At 41.8% G+C, this 24,182-nt stretch overlaps 1 protein-coding gene and 1 non-coding gene across 2 annotated transcripts in view; one reads left to right on the top strand and one right to left on the bottom strand.

Annotated features, from left to right (window-relative positions):
- LOC103189247 (meiosis inhibitor protein 1) overlaps nt 1–24,182 on the bottom strand; it is a 31,065-nt gene that overhangs the window by 4,390 nt on the left and 2,493 nt on the right. Inside the window, exons 5-33 of the mRNA XM_042344930.1 lie at nt 23,647–23,697; nt 21,863–21,936; nt 21,219–21,324; nt 20,191–20,394; nt 19,597–19,704; nt 19,094–19,125; nt 18,884–18,998; nt 17,851–17,967; nt 17,095–17,194; nt 16,521–16,655; nt 15,846–15,978; nt 14,509–14,600; nt 13,027–13,168; nt 12,101–12,212; nt 11,740–11,800; nt 11,183–11,277; nt 9,989–10,166; nt 9,372–9,519; nt 8,479–8,736; nt 8,003–8,171; nt 7,535–7,639; nt 4,910–4,983; nt 3,955–4,033; nt 3,503–3,672; nt 2,646–2,727; nt 2,034–2,211; nt 1,976–1,988; nt 1,662–1,667; nt 1,216–1,297 (exon numbers count right to left, since the gene is read on the bottom strand). Of these exons, the coding sequence (XP_042200864.1) occupies nt 1,216–1,297; nt 1,662–1,667; nt 1,976–1,988; nt 2,034–2,211; nt 2,646–2,727; nt 3,503–3,672; nt 3,955–4,033; nt 4,910–4,983; nt 7,535–7,639; nt 8,003–8,171; nt 8,479–8,736; nt 9,372–9,519; nt 9,989–10,166; nt 11,183–11,277; nt 11,740–11,800; nt 12,101–12,212; nt 13,027–13,168; nt 14,509–14,600; nt 15,846–15,978; nt 16,521–16,655; nt 17,095–17,194; nt 17,851–17,967; nt 18,884–18,998; nt 19,094–19,125; nt 19,597–19,704; nt 20,191–20,394; nt 21,219–21,324; nt 21,863–21,936; nt 23,647–23,697 (3,219 nt within the window). The remainder of the gene's footprint in view (nt 1–1,215; nt 1,298–1,661; nt 1,668–1,975; nt 1,989–2,033; nt 2,212–2,645; nt 2,728–3,502; nt 3,673–3,954; nt 4,034–4,909; nt 4,984–7,534; nt 7,640–8,002; nt 8,172–8,478; nt 8,737–9,371; nt 9,520–9,988; nt 10,167–11,182; nt 11,278–11,739; nt 11,801–12,100; nt 12,213–13,026; nt 13,169–14,508; nt 14,601–15,845; nt 15,979–16,520; nt 16,656–17,094; nt 17,195–17,850; nt 17,968–18,883; nt 18,999–19,093; nt 19,126–19,596; nt 19,705–20,190; nt 20,395–21,218; nt 21,325–21,862; nt 21,937–23,646; nt 23,698–24,182) is intronic.
- Nucleotides 18,602–18,674, top strand: trnar-ccg. The gene has a single exon. It is a non-coding gene; the product is annotated as a tRNA-Arg (tRNA).

Below are 24,182 nucleotides of genomic sequence, written 5' to 3' on the forward strand. Positions count from 1 at the left end.
GGAGAGTAAGTCTCTCTCTCTCTCTCTCTCGAATGTTAAGTTATGGAATACACTGCCACTGTGCACAGTTGGCGCAGTGCGGATTTGTCTGGACCATTCAAAACAAAGGGCAGATTCCTCATTTAGTCAAGGATAGGAGGATACGAACTTTGAGAAGCAAGAAGAGAGAGAGAAATGGAATTGGTTTAAGGGAGCCCTACATATGAACTTAAACAACATGGGAAACTGGCTGTACTGCTGCTGTCAGCAATGGACTGGCTAACTATCGCAAGAACTGGCTCGGTCTCCTATTATCAAAGACATGGGCAGAACCAGGAAGATCTTACACAGGAGCCACATGAACGTCACAGGTCAACATCACAAACCATGCGTCTCCGCCGTAAACCCATGTACGACAAAACCTGTTTGAGTGTTAACCTTATACAATATGAAATGACATGTGTATAGTGCCTTTCACATCAGGAGGACGTCCCAAGGCACTGATGGTATATATGCACTGCACCTCAACCTTTGGGCCAATATGCTTTACTTACGGTGCCTCTCTAATGGAAACTATACAAAGCACCCCTCACACTCAGCTCCCACAAACAACCTAAACATTTTATATTTCGCTCACAAAAATATACATCATTCACTTCAGTCAATTAATTCACTTCACCTTACACTATATTCTGTGAAGCTATTTGAAACGTCTCAAGGAGGTGCTAAGGCGCTATATCAACTGCAAGCATTAATATTATTATAACCAGAGGCTTAATGTACCCCAAAGTCAGAAATCAACATCACCCATTTTGACATATCTGTAGGGGATATACATACGTACCAGTTAACTGATGCATCTGCAGTGTGCCTGAGACATGCCTTACATCAGAAACTGAAGCTTATGTTCCCAAGGACGCTAGGTTCTGTCATCTAACTATAACCGTTGATGTATTTGAGTATTGTTTCCTAACATGGTATAACATTACNAAAAAACTCATATTTTTACCGGTAAAAGCAGTAGATACTTCAATATGAAATTCAGTTTTAATCACTCGAATTATTAGCCATGAGCTACAATAATTTTCTCTCAGTAATCCTCAGACTAAAACGTACACACCACTGATTTTATAAACCCACTAAGCTGTGCAGGGGCCAGGCAAAAGACAATAAAGACAAGCAGTGCTCAGGAGTCAGTGAATTCAATGATCAGTTCTCCAGGGAAGCTTACAATACCTGTGACCTTGCTCATCTTGTGTAAGTATTGCATCAATGCTTCCAGACACCCAATAGCGGAATAGAGAAGCAGCTCATCTCCCTACAATGAAAAGTAACAACCTTTGAGGGAACTATTAACTGTTAGTTTCTTCCAATCGCCCACGCACTCCTGAATGCTCACAGCTGCCGACCGACAGGAGCAGCATATGATTGAGTGGTGTAACACGAAACATAGCAGAATAATATAATACAATTAAGGCTTCTGATTTTATTTTGGGGCTTTATTGTTTAGCAATGTTAGAATATTTATCAATCGGGGGTTTTGTTACTGCACTGTACTAAGAGGACATGCTTTCGCACAGAGAGGCCCATGATCACACACACGCACAGTGCATCCTTCCTCTCACATCCAAACGTGGAGTCCTGTAGCTTAGCGGTTAGAGCCCTCGCCTTGCATGCAAGACCTGGGTTCGATCCTGACAGGGCGAAATGTTGGGCAGGTTTCCTTGCTCCACACCTCCTTTTACCCAGCAGTAAGTAGGAACCCGGTTGCTAGTCGACTGGCGGATCACTTTTCCAGGGGTAATAATAACTCCTTCAAAAAAATAATAACTTGGTCACTCAATCCATGACTGTTTGTGGGGACACCGCCGTGTGCAATTGGCTGCCGCATTTCACCCACACAATATACAGTGAATTTGCTTTATAGTATATTTTGCGAAACGCTTTGCACATCTCAAAGCTGTGATAATACAAGGATTATTATTATTAGAAATACATATTCAATCTCACTGAAGCAAGACTCTGATCTTTATCTTTTGGGCTAATATCTTTACCTGGGCCAGTAAATTCTGCAGACGGATGAAAACTGAGAAGACCTGGTGGTAGGAGAGGGGTAGAGCTCAGCCTCTTGATCCTGCAGTGGGCAGCGCTTGGTGTTGGAGACGGTGAGAGTGAGCAGAGGAGATTCAAGGTTGTGTCTCAGGAATATCTGCAAAAACTGAAGAAAACACACTGGGGAGGGGGGGGATCAATAAATGACTGGAAAAGCTGAAAACACCTGAAAATCTCTTACTGAATCCAAAACATTTTCAATAACAGGATAAAACCAGTTTCATCAGTTCGCTTGTGGTACATTCTGTGAAGCGCTTTGGAGATGTGATAAGGCGCTATATCAAATGCAAGGAGGATTATGGTTGTACATTAGGAGGGAGAAACATGAGGTGGAACAGTCGCCTAACAAATGCAGTGGGTCCTGATAACTGCCTCAAACAACAACTACAATAACAACTTGCATTTAACGTTCTTGGTTTGGCGCCTGAGAAGGGGATGGGAGCCGAGAGGGTTGTGACAGGGAAGTGACCAAAAAGTGCCGACAAAGAGACAGGTCTCGAGATGGACCTTAAACAAGCGATTTACTTAGAATAGAATAAAGAAACAGAAGGCACCTTGCAGCAGTGAGCTTGTCTTCTTTCTGAAGCTGATGCCATGAAGGAGCTTATCTAAGTTCACACCGACTGTCCTGTGAACCTGTGGAATCAATCCACAGACAAGTATCACATTTCTGCCAATGACATGCTCCATCCAGGCAAGACTCAAATTGTTTTATTTCCTCTCAGTTTGTTAGCTGACGAAACGTGCAAGCTTGTCTGTGACTTCAATTTGTTTTTCTATTTATAATTAACACTCCGGAACGAAGGGACAATAATGAGTGTGCTGGACTGTGTCTATACTCATTATGAATGTCCTATTGTGTTTGTCTCCACCCATTCTAAGCAAAATAACTCCTTCCTCCTTGTGAGTTACCTCATTTTCTTTGTTCCCAGAGAACCATAGAAATTTATGGCCATTTAGTCCATTGTGTCTTTGCTGGCTACAAGAACACAGGCACGAGGGATAATATATTATAACTTGCTAAATGTTTTTGAATTTTTTGCAGATTACTGTGACTCTACAAATCCTAAGATCTTAAACAAACGAAGAATGGATTAAAAAAAAACTTAAAAGTATTCTTAGTTATGTGTGAATATACAGTATCTCTGCTGGTCCTTCACTCCAACAACACAACCACACATTACATATATAGCTCCTTTCACATCGGAAGGATGTCCCAAGGGGCTGGACAGTCAGGGATATGCACCCGAGCTGGGGTTTGGGATCAGGAGGGGTGGAGGGAGGGCAGGGAAGGTAATGAAGGAGGTAATGAGTGAAGGCACAGTCAAAGAGAAAGGTCCACTCTGCTTCGTAAATATCTCTATCAGATAAAATATAGCATTGGTGTACTTAATTTGTCTGGAATACTGACCTCAGACCCACAGTTGGCGTGGTTTTGGATTAAAGACCCTGTTAATAACCAGCCGGAACAGATGAGGGTATCTGAGGGGGGTTCGGGATTCACCTGCTCTGACCAGCTCAGGTCTAAAATCTTCTCCAGTAATTCCATCAGAGAGCAGTTGGAGAGCAGCGTGGACACAACTGCGGAATTAACAGTAATTACATTGTAGAAACTTTCACACAGAAACCAATAGAAATAAATACGGGATCATAATTTGGCAGTGCACTTTATACTAAATAAATACCCAATCGATTTCAATGTGTCCTCTCTCTTTAGGGCCTTCAAATCGCACTGTTTCCTAACAGAGGATGAACCTGCTATCAGGCCTCTCTTGAGTAAGTTGATCCACGGGGAGGCTAATTGTCTATGGCCTTTCCAGGGTTAGGGAAAGCGAAAACCATGAACGTTTTTTAAATGCTAACACTTTGGAGTGAGTAACATGTAAAGTTCAACAAACTGTACACTTCTTGTTGCTAGCGTGAATCCAGCAATAGCTTTAAACTGAAATAATTATTGTCACAATTACAGTAATTAACAAAAGATAACATGGTTCATATCAATATTTTTACATTAAACATAAGTGCTGCCATTCGAGAGGTGTTTCAGTGAGAGCTCAGATTTTATGCAGCAATAATAATGTTGTGGTATTTATCTTATTACTTTACATTTCATGTTTAAGTTCTGACCCTAACCCCTGCTCTCACCCCCTCCACTTTCTACCTATCTTTAATGACATGTATAACAACAACAAATGACAAGCGCCTTTCATGTAGGGAGGATGTCTCAAGATGCTGGACAGTCAGGGATTTGGACCCGAGCTGGGGGTTGGGAGCAGGAGGGTGTAGAGAGAGAATAGGGGTAGGAGGGTGACCGAACGCATGGTCGAAGAGGAGGGTCGTGAGATGGGTCTTGAAGTAGGCAAGGAAGGCAGTGAAGCAAAGGGAGTGTGGGATGGAGTTCCAAAGGGTAGGGGCAGAGGCTGATGTATAAAAACATAAACATTGTCTACACATTAACGGGGGTCTAATGTGCTAATGTCTCTCAAAGAACAGAGGTAGCAGTCGGCACCGAGCAAGCTAGAGGGAGATTAAAAGATTGTGATTTGAGGCACGGTTGAAGAGAAAAGGAGTGAGGGAAGATTTGTGCTACCTTGTAAAGGAACAACGAAGGATTAAAGACAACAGGAGAGACACCTTTTTATTACATATGAAAGCTGTTTTGCTTTACAGATGGACAAAGGCGGGTAAATAAATTGACTGTGGCAATTGCTTGGCTGCAATTTACAAGAGACATACGCAAAGGTGCAGGATTGCGTGACACTTTTTTTAAAAAAAATATTACCTCTGCTCTTATTGTAAGTCGAGGTCTGTTTCAAACTGCAGTAGAAGAAATTAAATGCAGGCTCCAGGATCTTGGATTCAAGGCTTTGCACTTTCCAGCTAAGTTACTTACTATAACAGAACAAACAGCATAGACATAGTTGAGGATTGCTCTGCTTTCCAATGCAGCAAGTGTTAGAATTCTTACATAAACCCTGATTGTACTCAAAAGAATGAAATGACCCATTCACTGTGTTTTTTTATGTTAAAACGCTATCAATTTAGGGTTTAAGAGAACAGTAATCTTAGAAGTAACAGAAGATGACAAAAATGGTTTGATTTGTCTTTGGAAACATGTAACCCAGTCAGATTTGGAGATTTAACAGATTATGACATTTTACAATTTTCTCAGTATACCACATGTATGTAACCTTTAATTATTGTTTTAAGAACCTAGTTCCCCCCACCCCTTTTACAGACAATTCACTTTACAGTATACTCTGTGAAGCGCTTTGAGACGTGTCAAAGACGTGATAAGGCACTATATCAAACGCAAGGATTATTAGTAGTAGCAGTGCCATGCATTAAGCAGTGAGGGTAAAATAACCTTCCACTCAAATTTCTGCCAATTTTGTTTTACAGCCAGCAAGATATGCCAGAGGAGCCTGGAGTTAATCGCCCTCTGATTTTGCTTCTCTCCCTTTAGCAAATCAACTGGCATCTATCTAAGGAGCTCTACCACACACTAAAATAGCAATCTATTCAATACTTGCTTGTAATGGAAAATCCCAAGTCACGTTAGACCTCCGTTTGCCCTAGCAGCATGAATGAGATCAGCAACTAATTATGTCCTGAATTGAGTGTGATCTGGCATAGAAAACATTGTTGTTGGCATTGCAGTGATATCAAAACATATGCTGAAATATACAACAACAAGATTACATTTGTATAGCGCCTTTCACGTCCCCAATGGGGATCAGAAGACAACAATTTAACAATTACAATAATAATCCTTGCATTTGATAAAGTGCCTTATTACTTCATTGAGGCATCTCAAAGTGCTTCACAGAATATATTGTTAATTGGATTGACTGTGTATTTTGTCAGCAAAACCCATTAGCCAATTGCACACAAGTGCTCTAACCACTAATGGACTCCAATAACATCGGGCGCTCGGCTCGCAAACGAGGAGTTGAGGAGTATGCCAGAGATCTACTGTGCATCCTAAAACTCAAACGCTAGAACTTCACTGATTGCCCAACTGAAGGCAGGTAACTAACTCGGTACAAAATGGAACTTGCAACATGAACAACATGCACTTGTATCATGTCACTCCTGTAGGCAGGTCTCAACATTTCAGTGCTTCAGAAATACTCAGCATAAGAACCTGATGTTTTGCAATGTTTTGCAAATGATTTCCCAGTCAGTGAGCTCCTGATTTTAGTCACCATCTAATTAGGAAGAGAAAAGTGAGGGGTTCATCCACTTGTTCACCAGCTCGGTCTAAAGAACAGCTAAGCAGCTCTTTTTCAGGGTTTTCAAAGTCTGATGAGTTTGCCTTGGCATTAGTCATCTGATACTATAAACTGCTTCCAATTTGCACTCTAGAACAGGATGAATCATCAGTAATATCAACCCAATCACTCAAACTTTGGATTCCAGTTAAACACAAGTGAAGTGAGACTGAAGGGTTGTTATATAAATGCAAGTTGTTGGAGAAAATCATGTATTTAGAGCTCTGGTCCTCAAGTGGGCTATATCATAGAGCACCAACACATGGCGTGTTTCAATAAAGCAACTTGTAATGTGAGTCTCCTGAGGTGAAATCTGCTATATAAATGTAAATTTTGTATTATATTGAGAGGAGGACAACACAAGCTCCCGATGGTTAGCTCACTAACAAAATTGTGAGAAGGTAGTTTGACTGGTTTCTAGGCCAGAGAACAACATACAACATAATAATAATCCTTGCATTTGATACAGAAGTGGAGTCCTGCAGCTCAGTGGTTAGAGCACTTGCTTTGCAAGCGAGAGACCTGGGTTCATTTCCAGGCAGGGCGAAACCTTGGGCAAGTTTCCTTACTCCACACGCCTAATAATAATCCCTCCAAAAAACCCAAAACAATAATAAATTGGTCATTTTCAATCTACGACTGTTTGTGGGACATTGCTGTGCGCAATTGGCTGCCGCGTTCGCCCACAAATATACAGTCAATTCACTTTACAGTATATTCTGTGAAGCGCTTTGGGACGTCCTCCCGACGTAAAAAGCGCTATATCAAATGCAAGGATTATTATTATTAAGCTTATCATGTCTTCAAGACATCTCAAAGCGCTTCACAGAATATGCTGCAATTGTAACGCAATTTTTTGAAGGGATTGTTATCCCCGGAAAGCAATCTGCCAATCGACTAACAACCGGGTTCCCACTTACTACTGGGAGAGTCGTGTGGAGTAACGAAACTTGCCTAAAGTTTCACCCTACCTAGGAATCGAACCCAAGTCCTCTCGCTTTCGAGGTGAGTGCGCTAACCAATATGCTACAGGACTCCACAATAGGAAGAGAAAAATGACAAGTAACACAGACAAAATGGACCAAATAACATCCTTCTGCACTTAGTTGAAGCCAGAGATAAAAAAAAGCATCGTGCTTCTTCATTTCGCCAGTGAACAATGATCATACCATGGTAGAGGAGCTTGAAATCTATCGTGTCCATCTCCTCAAGGTCACTGTTTTTTATCTGTATCAGTGAAAGAAGGTCTAGTACCAATGGCAGGTTCTGGTTTTCTACATGAAAGAAATACTGGTTACAGCAATATCTGGTTTGTTCAAACCTCACAACAACAGTGCAGCAAATACAGAATATTCACAACAATAATCCTTGCATTTTGTATAGCGCTTTCACATTGGGAGCACATCTCAAAGTGCTTCACGGGATACGTGCTTCACGGGATAAGGAATATGGGGCGAGTAACTGGACTTGAGGTACAGATCAGTCATGATCTTATAAGATGGCAGAATAGGCTCGAGGAGCTGAATAGCCTACTCCTGTTTCTATGATAGGATGTAAAGCAGAGTGATTACATTTTCTAGAACATGGCAGCCAATTTGCACACAGTAACGTTTGAGAATCTAAAGGCAGTTATTTACCTTTAGCTGACTGCGTGTTGTTTTCTATTGTGAACCTCTGTAAGATGCGAAGCAGGCGAGGCCGGAGCAGGTCAGAGGTAGGCAGCATGCTGTTACTGTCCCTCAGAAACTCTTTCAGTGTTAGTAGTGCCTTGAAAGCCAATTCCATGTCTGCAGTGTGAACTATATCCTAACCAAGCAACACCATTACATCATTAATTATATTATATCATTAGGTTTCAAACTGTTTTTAAATGAATCCTAGACTCCTTGGCGGTAAGCTATTCTACTCGTTAACTCGAAAAGCTTCCTGGTGCATGTCCTGAATTATCCTTCGCAACTCCTAACCTGTATCCTCTTGTTCTAAAGTTCTGGATTTTCTTTCTCAAACAGCAGGGGAGAAAATGGCTGAAAGCTCACCCACCAATGGTGGGACGGAGAGACTGATTAAGGATTAGAATGACAATGTTTCCTATTTTACACTGACTCCCACTTACCAGCAGAACGATGAGTAATTTGGGATTGCTGAGTACAATGTTCATAACGCAACTAACATCACTGTGGGGATCAGCAACTTGGTTTTCATCCTCAAAGCAGCTGATATCAGCATGCACGAACCAGCACTTCAGGACGCTGTGACCAAATTTGTCTGTCAGTTGTGGGTAGCGAAATATGAATTTCAGCACCTGAGGATGATACACAGAGGAGAAACTGGGTACAGCCTCTAGGTGCTTACAGATGGAGTTCAACTGAGCCTGAAAGAGACAATATAAAAAATTAAAATAGTTGTCTGAAGGTAATGATGACTGACTTATTATCTCTAAGCTCCAAATACTCAGCGCCTTACACACTCTTCCTTCCCCTTGCCTCCCATTGTTGAAATCGAAGCATTGCATTGTCTCGACAAAAAACGTCAGTCTTGAAACGAATCTCCAAGGAAACCTTACAGAGGTGTGCAAGGTTTTAAATGCAATATTGAGAAAGTGAATCCATTAACAACACTTTCAGATGCACTCAGACAGCAGAATTGGAGGACCCAGTTTGAATGGTTGCAAAGGGCAATTAGGATTGACACCAGGAAATATTTCTTTATAACCAGAGGATAAATAATGACTAGACCATAATACCGGGAACAGTATTTGTGGGCGCATAAAAAACAGCTTGATGTTGTGATGGTAGAGCAGGGATTCTGCAGGGAAGGATGAGATCAAATAGGCTGAAGAGGTTCTTGATCATAACCTCTCATTATCCTACTCTAAAACATTCTTTTGTCGTCCCACAAAATTGTGGATCCTTAATCGCCCCCCACCCCAGATCTTCCTATTACAATCCAATTGCTAGGATTGATTTTGTTCATTATCAGCAACAAAAAAAAGTGTGATCTGTTTACCGGATCCAAGGCTCCACCCTTGTCCTGACACACAGAGAGCAGGTACAGTCCTGCCTTCAGGATAAGTGGTGGAGGCGAGTCCCCTTGCTCCAGTGCTGTGTGCAAAAAGCTGCCAATAGCTCCAAACAAGGGAGCTTCCGAATCAAGCCTAAAGCAGACAAAAATACAAAAATAATTCACAATCCCTAATGTGTACCAGAACCTGCCTAATAATAATAATCCTTGCATTTGATATAACGTCTTATCACGTCTCAAAGCGCTTCACAGAATATGTAAAGTGAATCGACTTTTGTGGGCGAAATGCGGCAGCCAATTGCGCACAGCAACATCCCCACAAACAGCCGTGGATTCAGCGACCAAATTATTTTGACTTATTTTGAAGGAATTATGACCCCTGGAAAAGCGATCTGCCAATCAACTAACAACCGGGTTCCTACAGAGGCGTGTGGAGTAAAGAAACTTGTGTAAGATTTTACTCTACCTTGTCACATCATTGAGACGTCTCTGACAACAATTTAATCAGTATTTTGACATAATAGGCACTGCATCAAATGCATTATTTATTTTATTGTAAATCTTCAGCTAAAACAAATTAGCCTTCCCTCACACGTTCTCACCTGTTTTCGTACACGTGAGCCAGATAGAGGATTACTAAAATACAATATTGACTGTTGCGAAGATCTTCATCTATTCCAAATAGATCTGAATTTTCTGAAAGCACCATTATGCTTTCCGAGAACATATAATTCAGTTGCGGAACGTACTTCTCCAAGAGAGCAGATATCCGATTGAACCCTAGAACATAAATAAATTGTGGGATAAGAGGCCGAAAATAATAAATCATAATAACAATAATTATCCTTGCATTTGGTAAATGGCCTTTCACGTCAAAGTGCTTCACAGGATACACTCTATGCTAAAATAGCATTCATTGTTTGCACCATTTTATTTAGTTACAATAAGTCCTAATTTTTACCAGCCTGCCTGAGACGCTATTCATTCAATGACAACGGCACACAGTGTCAAGTCCACAAGCAGATGGTGGCTGTCCTTTGTTGTATTTTGGTTTGGGTTGGGGGGGAAGAGACCCCAATCTCCCAGCGATCACCGTCGCTCTCTCTTTTGAAATAAAGTCCGAGAACAGGGACTTTGTGTTTTGCAGCGGTTTCTTCAACAAGCTCAGCTGGGAGAGTTCAGGCAATCGAGCTTAGTTCTGGAGCAACCGACACACAGATACATGGAGCCTTATCTTAGGGGGACAGAGAGTCTAACACAGATCAATTTGATTGCCTGAATTATACTGCCTGCTGGATGATCGCAATGTCTGCCATCTTGCAAAATTATAATAATACTTGTATTTGATTTTAGCGCCGTATCACGTCGTCGGGATGTCCCAAATACATTCACAGAATATTTTGTAAACAACAATTTGCATTTATATAGCACCCTTCACGTGGGGTAGCGAAACGGAGTGCTCGACAGTAGCCAAGTCTGATCCCTAGCCAGGGGGAGAGGGAGGGAGGACCAAGCACAATCAAAAAGGAGAGTCTTTAGACGGGGTTTGAAAGTGAGGAGGAAGGGGCAAGGCAGAGGGATTGAAGGAGAGAGCTCCAGAGTTTCGGGGCATATATTTAAAGTAGAGTGACTGTATATTTTGTAGGAGAATTTGTCAAAATCTACAAATCAAGACTATTCTGTTCTCCCAACTAGAGGGAATTCTGCGGTTGTCAGAATCATTCGGGGCAGGAGTAGGGGAGGGGAGTAGAAAGTTTGTGAAAGATAGAAAGTAATTAAAATGAGGGCTTACTTACCATGCTGAGAGTTCACTGCATTTTCCGTAACCGAAAGCAAGATGCTGCACATACGGCAAAGGAAATCAGAGCACGTCCCATTCAACTTTGGATTTCTAATGAAGTAGAGAGCAACATTTTTACAATGGACAGATGATATTAATAATCCTTGCATTTGATAGAGCGCTTTTCAGGCGTCTCAAAGCACTTCACAGCATAGACTGTAGAGTGAATTGACCGATATTTGAGGGTGAAATGCGGCAGCCAATTGCACACAAGTGTCCCACAAACAGTTGTGGTTTTAAGTGACCGGTGGGGCATGGGGGGGGGGGGGGAGGGAGACGGAGTAGGGGAAGAGAGCGAGAATTCCGAGCAAAGCCAAGGTTCCCAGGGCCGGCCGTGGGAATGGGAATATGGTGGCAGAGGGAGTGGGAGTTTGGGAATACTGTATGTAAGAATTTCTAAATGTCATTCTTCAAGTGTGGTGCTGCTGCATTGCTCAGAATGCCATTTGCTATAATGAACAGATAGCCACTTCAGTACGTTAACAGATTAAACAACAGATGGCTCACGCTTACCTAGCTCCAGTACAGAACTTGGCTTTCAGTTCCAGGGTAAACCTTATGAAAGATGAGGAAGCTGTAAACATAAAAAAGCGTGACATTTCAAGAAGCTGTTTGAGCAAATGCAGAATATTGAAAGTGGGTCGTGCATGCGTGGTTAGAAACTGAAATTAGTTGTAAACGACTTGAATTTATACAGCAACCCCTCATTGAGGGCAAGATGGTGGCAGAGGGATAGAGGAAGAGTGTTCCAGAGTTTCAGGGAGTATAAAACAGGCACAGGAGTGTTCTACAATACACATTTAAAGCTTCAATAATTATTGTCATCATCAGAGATGGAAGTGAGTTAGGTATGGAATAATTTAAACACTCGTACCTAGTTTTACAGAAAGTGGCTTCACCATGCTGGGCTGGAGAGTGTACTGGGCACAGAGTATGGAGAAGAAAACCTCCATTACTGTTACACTGGGAGCCTTGTCATAATATTTCTGCGAGAAAGTCATATACAAATAAATGAAAAATAGTAATGGCCAGAGCACAACAGCATTAGCACTAATGAAGTAAATCTTGAGCAAATACTATGTTGTTGCTTATCCAATTGCGCACAGCAGCGTCCCCACAAACAGCCGTGGATTGAAGTGATCAATTTATTATTGTTTTTTTTTCCTGAGCGATTATCATCAGTAAGAAAATTTGCCCAAGATTTTGCCCTGACCTGCCAGGAATCAAACCCAGGTCTTCTGTTTGCGAGGCGAGTGCTCTTTATTTCAGTATGTGCTGATCTGGATACAGCGTTTTGACAATCCAGCAATCAACAACACAGACTGCAGTTCTGAGGAGCATTTGGACTGAATCATCACATACATACCGAATGATTCACGACCATTTCTCCCTTGTGTGGGAAGAAGGCCAAATCTGTGGGCTGACTTACAGTAAACCATGAAAGGAGTCACTGTTTCAATTATTGTTTGAACCACAGGAGATGCACAGATTACTTTCTTTCTTCCTCAGAGATATTAGCAGAATTTGCTCAGTACAAGTTTACTGATCAGAGTGAGGTGAGGCTGGATTCAGAGGAAATGTATCTTTAGGGAATATTGCTCAAATAAGACATTGCTGAAATGGATCACTAATTAATTTTGGAGTTTCGCCGACAAAATATACAATCAATTCCTTCAGCAATATATGCTGCGAAGTGCTTTGAGACGTCTCGAAGATGTGATAAGGGCTATGTCAAATGCAAAGATTATTATTATTAATTTGCCTTTGTTAATCGCAGTTTAATTAATAAAAAAAACTTACCATGACGACTGGGATGCACAAAGTGTCGCAAGTGGCGAGCAGGAACTTTGAGAACTCCTCTAGTGTGTTCTCACTTGTGGTCCCGGGTGCTGTGAAAGCATTCTCCTGCACACTGGGGTCCACCTGACACTCGATTGCTAACCTACAAATATACATACATAGTTTTTTACATTGGAAGAAGATTTGCAAATGCCTGTGTTGAACGATACAGCCAGAATATGGCATAAAACAATATGGCATAAAACAGAAGTAATGGGGCAGCATGGCCCAAATCTGTTAGGAATTTGACTCACAGAGGCAAGGGTACATCCAAGTCTTCCTTCGATAACAACAACAAATTACATTGAGCGGACATCCCAAGGATAACCGTGGAGTATTGTGGAGCCTTCTGGCATTGCTTGCTGCCATTTTATTGACCTCAAAAAGGTGAGCAGCTCTGAGCAACGGCACCAGCATACTAAACTAGTCTCCACTGCCTGAGCTATACAAGGTGTTGAAATGTAACACAAATACAAAGTAATGTATTTGTTCACCTGGGGATAATTATAGCCTTGAAACATTTATGGAATGAAATCTCCCCGGAAGGTAAAATACAGTACAAGCAAATCGCAGCAGAGAGCTCTGTATCTTTGTCTGCCAGCCCAGGGAACTGATGCCATCTGAAACACCTTGCCTGCTGCTGAGGCTTCGATAAGATAACGCAGCACAGAATCAAATCCAGGCTCGTATAGTTGTTACACATCAGGGACTGTGATTTTACCAACCCGGGCTTTGCAAAGCACCAATATTATTTTTCTAAATAAGCTTCCCGCTGCTTATCCAGCTAGGACCACCCTACCCACTTGCAGGGTTAACAGGAGCTGAGTGGGAGGATTCCCTGCCCCCAGTGACTGGTTTGCCCTTCCAGGTCCTGCCGATGAGCCAGGCTGGCTGTGCCGTCATCAGCAGTGCCTGGCTACCAAAAGAGACAGCCACAGAGGGCTGGCTCTATTTCACCATTCTGTTGCCAAACCTGTCGAAACCACTGGGGAAAGTGCAATGTCTTAGAAAAATGTGAGCCTGCACAACACAGGAGTAATCCTTAGAGCAGCAATTCAAGTCTTTCTGGTTCTAAATAGAAGTACAGCCTTGTAACTAACTACCAGCAATCTGTTTTATCAGATGTACTACATCTCTAAGCATCTGTTTATAGATTCTTTCAAACAAATCACAATTGATCACTTCTTTGCTTCAGTTTGTTTAGCTACCCATTACGTGGTTTGTTTGCATTTCCCCATAAATAAATCAACCAACAAATCAATCAGTATATAAAAAAAATAATTTTGTGGCCACGATTTTTTGTGGGACACTGCTATGGACAATTGGCTACAGCGTTTCACCCACAAAATATAGTCAACTCAGTTTACAGTATGTTCTGTGAAGCGCTTTGAAGCTTGATAAAGCGCTATATGAAATGCAAGGAATATTAATATTATTAATTACCTGCAAGCACTGTGAAAAGCCTCCAAAGTACTGTGTAGAAACTGCCCTTTTCTGGATAAACTTCTGTTCTGTTCCCTCCTCCCAGCCTGGCTCTGGAGTGAGACAAGATTAAGACTAAATGCCAAATCTGTATGTGCGATCCATTGTTAATGGTATCTTTTGTTAAAAAAATCCCACTCGATATGTTTTTTTGCCTGAAAAAAGAACTTGGATGGTAACTGATGCTCAAAAAGATTGAGGATAAAATAACCCTCATTGTAAATAATCCTTAGGATTGACAACATTTGTGACATTGAACCATCGTAAAGCGATTCACGAGAATTTGATGTAAAGTGTAGTGACTATGTATTTGTAGGCAAATTACACACAAATTACGCAATGTTCCACAAACAGTCATGAAGTGAATGTCAAATGTATCTGGAGGACTGAAATGGCAGGATACTGTGAACTCAAAGTCCTGGTTAGCAGCTTAGAGCACATGGCTACAAGACTGCTATCAACTGAGCCAAGTTGACTGATCCAAACAACATGCATTTTGCCAATTCAAATGGATTTGAATGTATCCTCCATTATTATCCTGGACCATTATAATGATAAACTATAAAACTAGAAACTGTACATTTCCAGGTGATAACCATACTTTGAAGATTAGCTTCAGCTACAACTCATTTCATTTCAGCACCAATTCTCATAAATTTCACAATTGCTTATGCCAAGTCTATTGTGATTGTTCCCAATAGGCTCATGATTTCCCAGGCAACGTTAAGAAGAGATTATCAATCAGTTATCCAAGACATTTGTGAAGGTTATCTTAATCTTAACATAAAAGATTACCTTGGGAAATCCTTGTTAAGTGCTAACATGGAAATTTGGATTACAAATTTGCTATTTTTAACTCTGGCATAAAATATAGAAATCTACAGCACTATTCTATTGATGGGCTCAGTTCTATTGGTGGTCTATTTGGCACTTCCAAGTCCGCACCAGCTCACAAAAGCAAAGAGATCAACTCAATCCCACGGCCAGCCTTAGACCCACGCCCGTTGAAGCCCCTCTTTCATATATCTATCTACCTCCCTCTTAAAATCTACAATGGACTCTGCCTCCACCACCCTACTTATAGGGCATTCCACACCCCAACTACTCTCTGGGTGAAAACATTCCTTCTCCACAATCCACCTTTCTCAACAGTTTAAAGGGCTCCTTTTGAAAATAAAGTGTTTTACAGATGAAGTGTTACTAACAATTTCTATTCTAAAAGTTCAGCCAGTATAGACCTTGACAAACAGTAAGGACACAGACTCTAAATAATGCCTACACAAATTAGAATACATTACCCCTTTACTGTCATTCCCACTGCCCTTGCTTCTGATCAGACAAGGAATAGAAGTGTCTGTGCAGCGGGTCAACATGGCTTCAATCAGTCGCTGGAGCTCCTGGTACTGAACAGGCACTGCGAGGTGGTCCTTCCTGAATACAGTATTAATAATGCAACACTGAACATACTTGTCTTTGCTCTTCCCAGTCACATTATCTTACATCTACACTGCAAGCTGTGCGGCTTGAGCTGGTTGGACTCCAGTAGTTAAGCCAATGCTCACTCTGGGTTCCCCAAGTTTTGGCTCTTGCAAATCTGCGCCCAATCCTCTCCAGGATTAGGTAAGCAAAATGCGTCCCTCCAGGGAGAGAGCGTGCACGTTCCATTCCAGATATACAAAACTCTCCAGGTCTATGTGCCGTACATATGTAGAACTCTCAGCCCCAATGCTCTTTAAGTGTGGCAAAGTGTTTCCGCGTTGAGCAAAAGAAAAAAAAACATACAATATACGGCTAACATATTAAATCAGTTGACAAGTTTGATATTTTTCTTCCCATCAATTTTCTGCACCACACACACACACATTGTCTGACACTTTTTCTAGTGTTATACCCTTGTATTTTGATGGCTTTTAAAATTTCTCTGAACCGTTTGGTTTCGATATGTATAAGCTGGATAAAATATGTTCGTTTACCTGAGAAAGGCAGCCACAGCGTTGGCCGTCTCTGTTGTTACTTCCATATTGGGGCTGTCCATTCCTTCTTGTAACATGGCAATGGCTCCCTGCCAACTGGTAAAATTCACAAACAGCTTTATCCCTGCGGGCTGCCTGAAAGAGGGCACATACTCCCCATCAGAGATCAGTTGAACAGAACATTTCCAGTTACGTATATTAATATTAATTCCTAATAAGCACTGCATTTGATATAGTGAGAGGTCTCAAAGCGCTTCAAAGGACTTTACTGCAAAGTGCTTTCTGACTATTTGCGGCATCCAATTTGGACACAGCAATGAAGTGAATGACTAATTGGTGGGATTGTTGGCTAGGTCACAGGTATTCAGAGGAACTAAATATTCTGGTTAAGACTTATGTGTTAAGTCTTTTTACACTCAGGACAAATGGGTTTCCTTAGTTTCCAACAAATGTTAATCAGTTGGCGCTTAGTGAACAGTTTAATCACTTGTGCATACAGACCAGGAACTCGCTGCTTCAAATCCTGGTCTGTACTGAGTTTGCCCAAATTTGTCCCCAGTCCTTTGGGTCCTACCGTTTTAAAATCTCTCCAAATAGCAGTAACCCTTGCTTCTGTACCTCCACATTGGTCAGTCTCAAAGTCTCTTTCAAGCTTCGAACTAAGGATTCAATACCTGTGTTTAAAACAAAAACAAGATGGTGCTAGCTGTGCTTTCCATTTGGAACCATTGAGTAACACCAACATGCAGTATAGCAGCCTTTATGCATATTAAGGTCTTGCAGTACTATACATATATTGGGCTGGACATCAAGCACAGAGGTAGAAGAGGGAGGTGACTGTAAGCATGGTAGAAGAGAAATTTTTATCAGTGGGTGGGTGGATGGATAGATGGATAGAGAGGTGAGATGGTAGGAGTTGAGGGAGGGAGTTCTAGAAGTACCTTAACAACAACAACTTACATTTATATAGTGCCCTTCACACAGTGTAACATACCGGAGTGCTTGACAGTTGCAGAACCTGACCCTGAGCCACGGGGAAAGGGAGAGCATGATTGAAAGGTCTTCAGGCAGGATTGGAAAGTGGGGAAGGAGGAGGCAAGGTGGAGGAATTGAGGGAGAAACCCCATAGTGGCCAACACCAAGTTCCTGATGATGGAGGGGAGGGCTTGGGTTGGCCCAAACTGCTGAGTGGAGCGGGTACGAGCAGATTAAAACTTGAGATCACAGTTAGGGAGGTGTGAGGGAGGGAAGGGATTACTCTGGGCCCTTTGTTAAATCCAATGGCTGCTGAGCGTCCTCGCACGCCGGCTTCTCTTGTCAGTTTACTTACCGTAAACGCTCTGGCACTTAGAAAAGAAAAGTTTCTCCTCCGTTAGCAGCAGAAGACAACTGTAGAGTGACCACACCAGGACCTCATCTGTACTAGAGAGCCGTTCAAACAGAAATTCTGAAGAAAAGACAACAGATTTATTATAAACTATCCAGTAGTTTGGGGATATGAGTGTTTGATTTTCAGGTCTAATGCTTCATTTGAAGGATAGCAACTAATAATGCAACAAGAAGTTATATAGCACCTTTCATGCAGGGCAGCGTCTTGGGAGCGCTTAACAATGACACTTAAGTGACAACGAGCCGAGCGGAGGGAGGAGGTGACTGTAACTGGAACTGCAATGGCGTGATAGTAGTGATAATGAAGTCAAATCCTGGGGTGGAACTTGCACTTCCAACTCCACAGACCACAGTGGTACCAAATGAATCAAACTGATAGGTCTTAAGCACCTTGGGGCTTCCTCCCAGCGTGAAAAGCACATTACAAATGCAATTTTGTATGAAGTGCTGCTGTTAAGAAAAGACTAAATGGGAGAAAAATCATACCACATTTTCCCTAATTACGAGAACTGAAAGGACTTTTGTGACTGCAGTAACCTTTTAAGAATTTGAAACAGCAATGTAATAGCACTGTCATTTGCTTCTTAACCTGATCTTTGGCTATATGAGGCTTCTGAACCTATTATTTGATCCACTGCATAATGGTTCTCTTTGAGTTCTGACGTCTTTCAGCTACATTAGCACAAGGCAAAGCCCCAGTGGCCTAATGGATAAGGCACTGGTTTCCGGAGCCAGGGATTGTGGGTTCGAGTCCCATCTGGGGTGTGATTGACTTTTATGTGAAAAGATATAGGATTATAATGGATGACTTCCACTGGGTCACGCACAGCACTGACAGAATAATGAGCAGAAAACCCGTGCTAGAATTTCTGAATCTGCAAGATGATTAGCTAAAGAGTATTCACAGCAAAACAGATTTCACCTGTTGTCGAAACCGGCTATTGACACCGTCAGGCACTGGGTGTACTTCTTACCTGGAATATCTGCATATATGAGAGCAGGGGCATACTGTACTTGAGAGTGCACCAGTATAGAAGTCATACACTGCACACTTACAACTTGCAGCATTTCATCCCTGCTGAGCAGCAGCTGAAAATAAAACACCAATATGCAGAGAACAGTCAGTGGTCCTACACTATCCCACACTAACTGCAGAAAATTTGGACGAAGATTGTGACTCTTACCTTTTTCAACAGTAACAGCAGTGAACTGCCACCTAGAAAAAAAAAGTCAATCTTAATAATAATCCTTGCATTTGATATAGCGCCTTATTACATTACATCGTGGATAAGAGTTTCAGCTGCATTGAATGTGAGGTAAGGTCGGAGGCGGGCAATGTGATGGAAAGTAGTCCTAATCAGGGACCAGATGTGGGGTAGAAAGGACAACTGAGAATCAAACCCAATGCCTAGGTTACATACAAGTTTGGTAAGTCTCAGGAAGAGGCCAGCCAGGTTGAGGTGGTCAGAGCCACAGGCGAAAAGATGTTGACGGGAGCCAAGGAGTACAGTATGGGTTCCGTCTTGTCAACGTTTAGCCCCAGATTCTCAATCGGAGAAATGGACAACTTCACAGTGGGAAATGTAGCACTTTTCTGATATTGCGGATAAGTGCCTATATGTGAATCTAGTATTAATTGTAGTCTCTCCACTTCTGGAAATATAATCATTCACTGGATGGGTGCTACTTGTACCCTGTGACGATGAATCATCTTCAGTCGTGAGGTCCTTGGTGGCAAACACACTCATTATCAGAGTCACAAACTGTCTGAACTGCAGTAACTGCTTCAGAAGTCCTGGAAAAATAGCATGTATTAGTTTGATTTTTATCAAAATTCCTATATTTTAGCATCACCAGCTCTGATACAACTAATTATTCTCATGACTGAGGGTAACTTTTAATTTATTTCCCGGCAGCTAATTGCGCACAGCAATGATCAAATTATAATTTTTTTTTGAAGGGATTATTACTCCCGGAGAGCGATCAACCGGGTTCCTACTTAGGTAAATAGAGGCATGTGTGCAGAGTAAGGAAACTTGCCTACGGTTTCGCCCCACCCGGGAATCGAACCTGTGTCCTCTCCGTTGGGAGGAAAGTGTCTAACTAATACACTAGAGGATAATATAGGAAACAAAATGGAGGATGGACCAATTTTAGGTCTGTTCGCCCTCCTAAATAACGCCATTTAATATCAACTAAATTTAAATCCAGCAATTAACCGAACGAAAGAAACAACAGACTATTTTACCTTTATGTAGACTAATACATTCCTAAAGCCTACCAAGAGAGTTTATTTGAAGTTCTTTGGTCTCTGCTGACTCCATTACAGACAGGAGTAGCTGACAAAGCTTCTCACTGATGTACGTATGTAGTTTCTCTGCAACAAGAGGGCAGTTGTACAACAAACAGAAAATATAACACACGGATGCTTTCACCGCCTCATCGGGGTAAACCAGTCCTGCTTGCATATGTTCCAAAATAGCCCCTTGAGGAAAGAAAAGTACAACAAAATAATTAACAATATAATAATCCTCGCATTTGTTATAGCAGCGTATCACATCTTTGAGATGTCTCAAAGCACTTCACAGAATATACTGTAGACTGGAGTGACTGTATTTTGTGGGTGAAATGCGGCAGCCGATTGTGTACAGCGGTGTCCCACAAACAGTCGTGGATTGAACAACCAATTTTTTTCATACAAAGGGATTATTACCCCCGGAAAACCGATCCGCCAATCGACCAACAACCGGGTTCCCACTTACTGCTAAGTAAACAGAGGCATATGGAGTAAGGAAACTTGCCTAAGGTTTCACCCTGCTTGGGAATCAAACTCAGATCTCTCGCTTGCAAGGCTCTAACCACTAAGTTACAGGACTCCACAAAGACATGGAAGATTTCAATGCTGTAAACGTAATCCACCATTCAACTGAGGTTTTGAATTTGGATGACCTTTGGCAGTAATTAGCCGTAGTGCTCCTGGGGTCGGGAAGCAAAGTAGCAGTCAGAGTTTCTGCAGCTCATCAATACCCAGAAACACCTCCTGGTAAGTACATGAGTGTCAAGTGTGAAGCGGAACAGGGCAATGATTATCCCCCACACCCATCCCCGTCAAAAAGACTGCTGACACCTCACGTCTAAGCTCACACATGAGGAAGGGCCAGTTGGATAAAGGGTCGGAGTCATGTCAGGAGAACACCTCAAACAACAACAACAACAAGATTTCATTTATAGAGCACCTTTCACGTATGGGAGGACGTCAACTAATACGACTCATGTGAGGTTTACTCTTATCTATTTTCCCAGACTCACCATATTCCTGGATCATCTTTGTCGCTAAGACCGGGATAGAAAACAGCAGCTTGCCCAATAACGTGAAGACTGGCAAACTCCGTCTCATGCTGTTTTTCTGTGACAACTAGAAAAAGCACAGGTGTATGGAGATATCAGTGATTTCTGTACAGAGTAAATGCTTTGTGGAATTATCTATTCCTCTGAAGATGTTAAAGATGGCATAAAAATAACTCATGTCTTACGATATGAAGAGGATCATTGATCTTAAGAAAATAACTTCTTTGTCGTAACAGATAATGGTGTTTGTTGGCAAGATGCGGCAACCAGTTGCACACAGTAGTGTCCCACAAACATGCATGCAGTGAGTGACCAATTTTATCTGGGAGATTGTTGGCCAGAACACCAGGAGGGAGAGAGAGAGAGAGAGGGAATCTCCTTTTTCTTTTCCAATAGCGCCACTGCAGATTTTAACATCCGTCCACCTGAACAGACAGAGACGGGACCTCGGTTTAATGTCTCATTCGAAGGATGGGACGGATTATTAAAACGGAAATGTGACCTTCCACAAGGAGGCAATGACATTGAGCAATATGTATATTGCCTGATACTTCTTCCAATTAATAGCGTCACTAAAAAACTAGAGATCCTAGCCATCTGCTAACCTGGTTCTGGCATTCCTCGAACACACAGCACACAAACTGTTCCGACTTCAACTCCACCACAAGGCTGACGAGGACTGAAAAGGAAGACAAATGCATAGACTGCTGGAGCATTGACTGAAGCTGTAAATGAGCCACACAAATAAAAGATTCATGTTTCGTTTCACTCTTAGAGGCACCAATTGGTGGGAGCAACCCATGAGCGAACTACAGGTATACTTTAATAATAACATAATCCTTGAATATGGTAATATATAGCGCTATGAAAATATAGTCGCCTTCAAAAATAGTCGTCTACAAAATACACAGTGACTCCAATTTGCAGCGGATCCTGAACAGTGCAACGGGATATGGGTCATAGGAGGGTATTTGGAGTCGATGTACAGCTCAGCCATGATTTAATAGAATGGCAGAACAGGCTCAAGGGGCTGAATGGCCTACCCCAACATGAAAGACACTATATCAAAATAAGTATTATTATATTGGTGAATCTGCAACAAGTGGGCATCAACACCAGGTTATTATGAAAGTAAAACAAAATCTTAGCGAAGAAATGTTTTTACTCAGTTATTAGGATGTGGTTTGTTCCACAAGTAGTTTTGCGTCAACTAGGTATCACTTTTATCAAAAATCTACACTGCTAACAGTACTCCACTGTGCTTTCCCTTCTCCTATGACTGATTTGCAAACTCAATCAGATCGCAGCCTTCTAATCGTTCTAGAAGGTACTTATCTATTTAATATCAGTTATAAAACACTTAAATCAAATCAATACGTCACAGAATTTTAGCCTATCCTAAAAGTAACCAATCTTTCGCTTTTTGTTTTAAATGAAAAATGCCATTATAAAGATGGAAAACAAATTATGTTTAACAATCAGGAGTGATCTCAAATGTAAGACATATTACTTCCCTGTAACCCTGAAATAAATGTCACACTACTGCGGGTTTATCGTGTTTTGAGTCAGACATTTGTTCCATTATCCCCTGGAAACTTATTGCTCAAGTCTGCTGCTTTTTGTAAAACGTCAAGCACTTCATGCCCTGGCACCTCTCTCCCCAACCCACGACACGCTGCCTCCGCTCAACTAGCTCCGGCCTCCTGCATGTCCCTCGTGCCCTCCGTTCCACCATAGGTGAATGCGCTTTCAGCCACTACGCCCCGAATCTCTGGAACACACTTCCTCAATCCCTCCGCCTTACCCCTTCCTTTCACATCCTTAGGGCGTGCCTGAAGATCTTCCTCTTCAACCGTGCTTACGGTCACCTAACCTCCCCCCACCCCAGCTCGGCATCTTGCTCCAAAGCTGTCAAGGGCTCTGGGACCCTACCCTGCATGAGGGGTGCTGCGTAAATGCAAGTTGTTGTTGTAGTACTTTATAAAGGCTGCAAGAGGGTATGCATAAATAATAAGGCAGGACTGAGATAACGAACAGTTAAATAATCAATATTCAAAATTAATGAATCAGTGGTCTATCTCTGGAATTTCCGGTGGGATGCATGGAATTCTCAGTTTTGTTTTGACTCTTAAGCACCAGGATGGGTTTCCGGCTGACCCCCAAAAAATCACTTGAGACCTCAATTTAGGTTTCTTTGTATAATTTTTACACACAGCAACTTGCACTTATAAAAGAGGCCTTTCATGTATGTTCGTGTCTTGACACACAAAGCTGTAGAAGCTGCTTTCGTGGATCAATTGCTGAATAATGTTTGTAGCGTTGAGGTTCAAGGCACTTGGTACAACAGTGCCACATTGTGTGAGTCACATAATGAAGGAATCAATCTAACCTTCAATCACCAGGTCTAACGTGATGTGATCTTCAACACTTTGTAGCGTACCTGCAATTAACGCAGAGGCAGAGAGAGCTCTTTAAAGGTCAAGTAATACTCTGCACAACTGTGACAATTAGAGCATGTCAGGCAAACAGCAACACTGTGCTATACTGTGCACGTCACAGATCTTTCTAACAAGGAACCACAGACGTACATTTATTTTATTCGTCTCGTTTCTATTTCTCAATAAATCAGTACCGTTGAAAGATTAGACTTAATCCAATTTCAGGTTATGGGTCACCCGAAAGGATTTATCTGAAGAGCCAGGATATATAATTACTTTGCTCTGAAAAGCCTTATAAGAAAATTTATTTTGGTGTAGTTAAACCAAATTCTGAAGTACCGTAGCGGAATGGTTAATGCGCTCACCTCGCAAGTGAGAGGACCTGTGTTTGATTCCCGGGCAGTGCGAGACCTTATATATACACACTCACACACACTGAGGCAAGTTTCCTTACTCCACACACCTGTTTCCCTAGCAGTAAGTAGGA

The sequence above is a fragment of the Callorhinchus milii genome, unplaced genomic scaffold (assembly GCF_018977255.1).
Source record: "Callorhinchus milii isolate IMCB2004 unplaced genomic scaffold, IMCB_Cmil_1.0 Scaffold31, whole genome shotgun sequence".
Classification (NCBI taxonomy): domain Eukaryota; kingdom Metazoa; phylum Chordata; class Chondrichthyes; order Chimaeriformes; family Callorhinchidae; genus Callorhinchus; species Callorhinchus milii.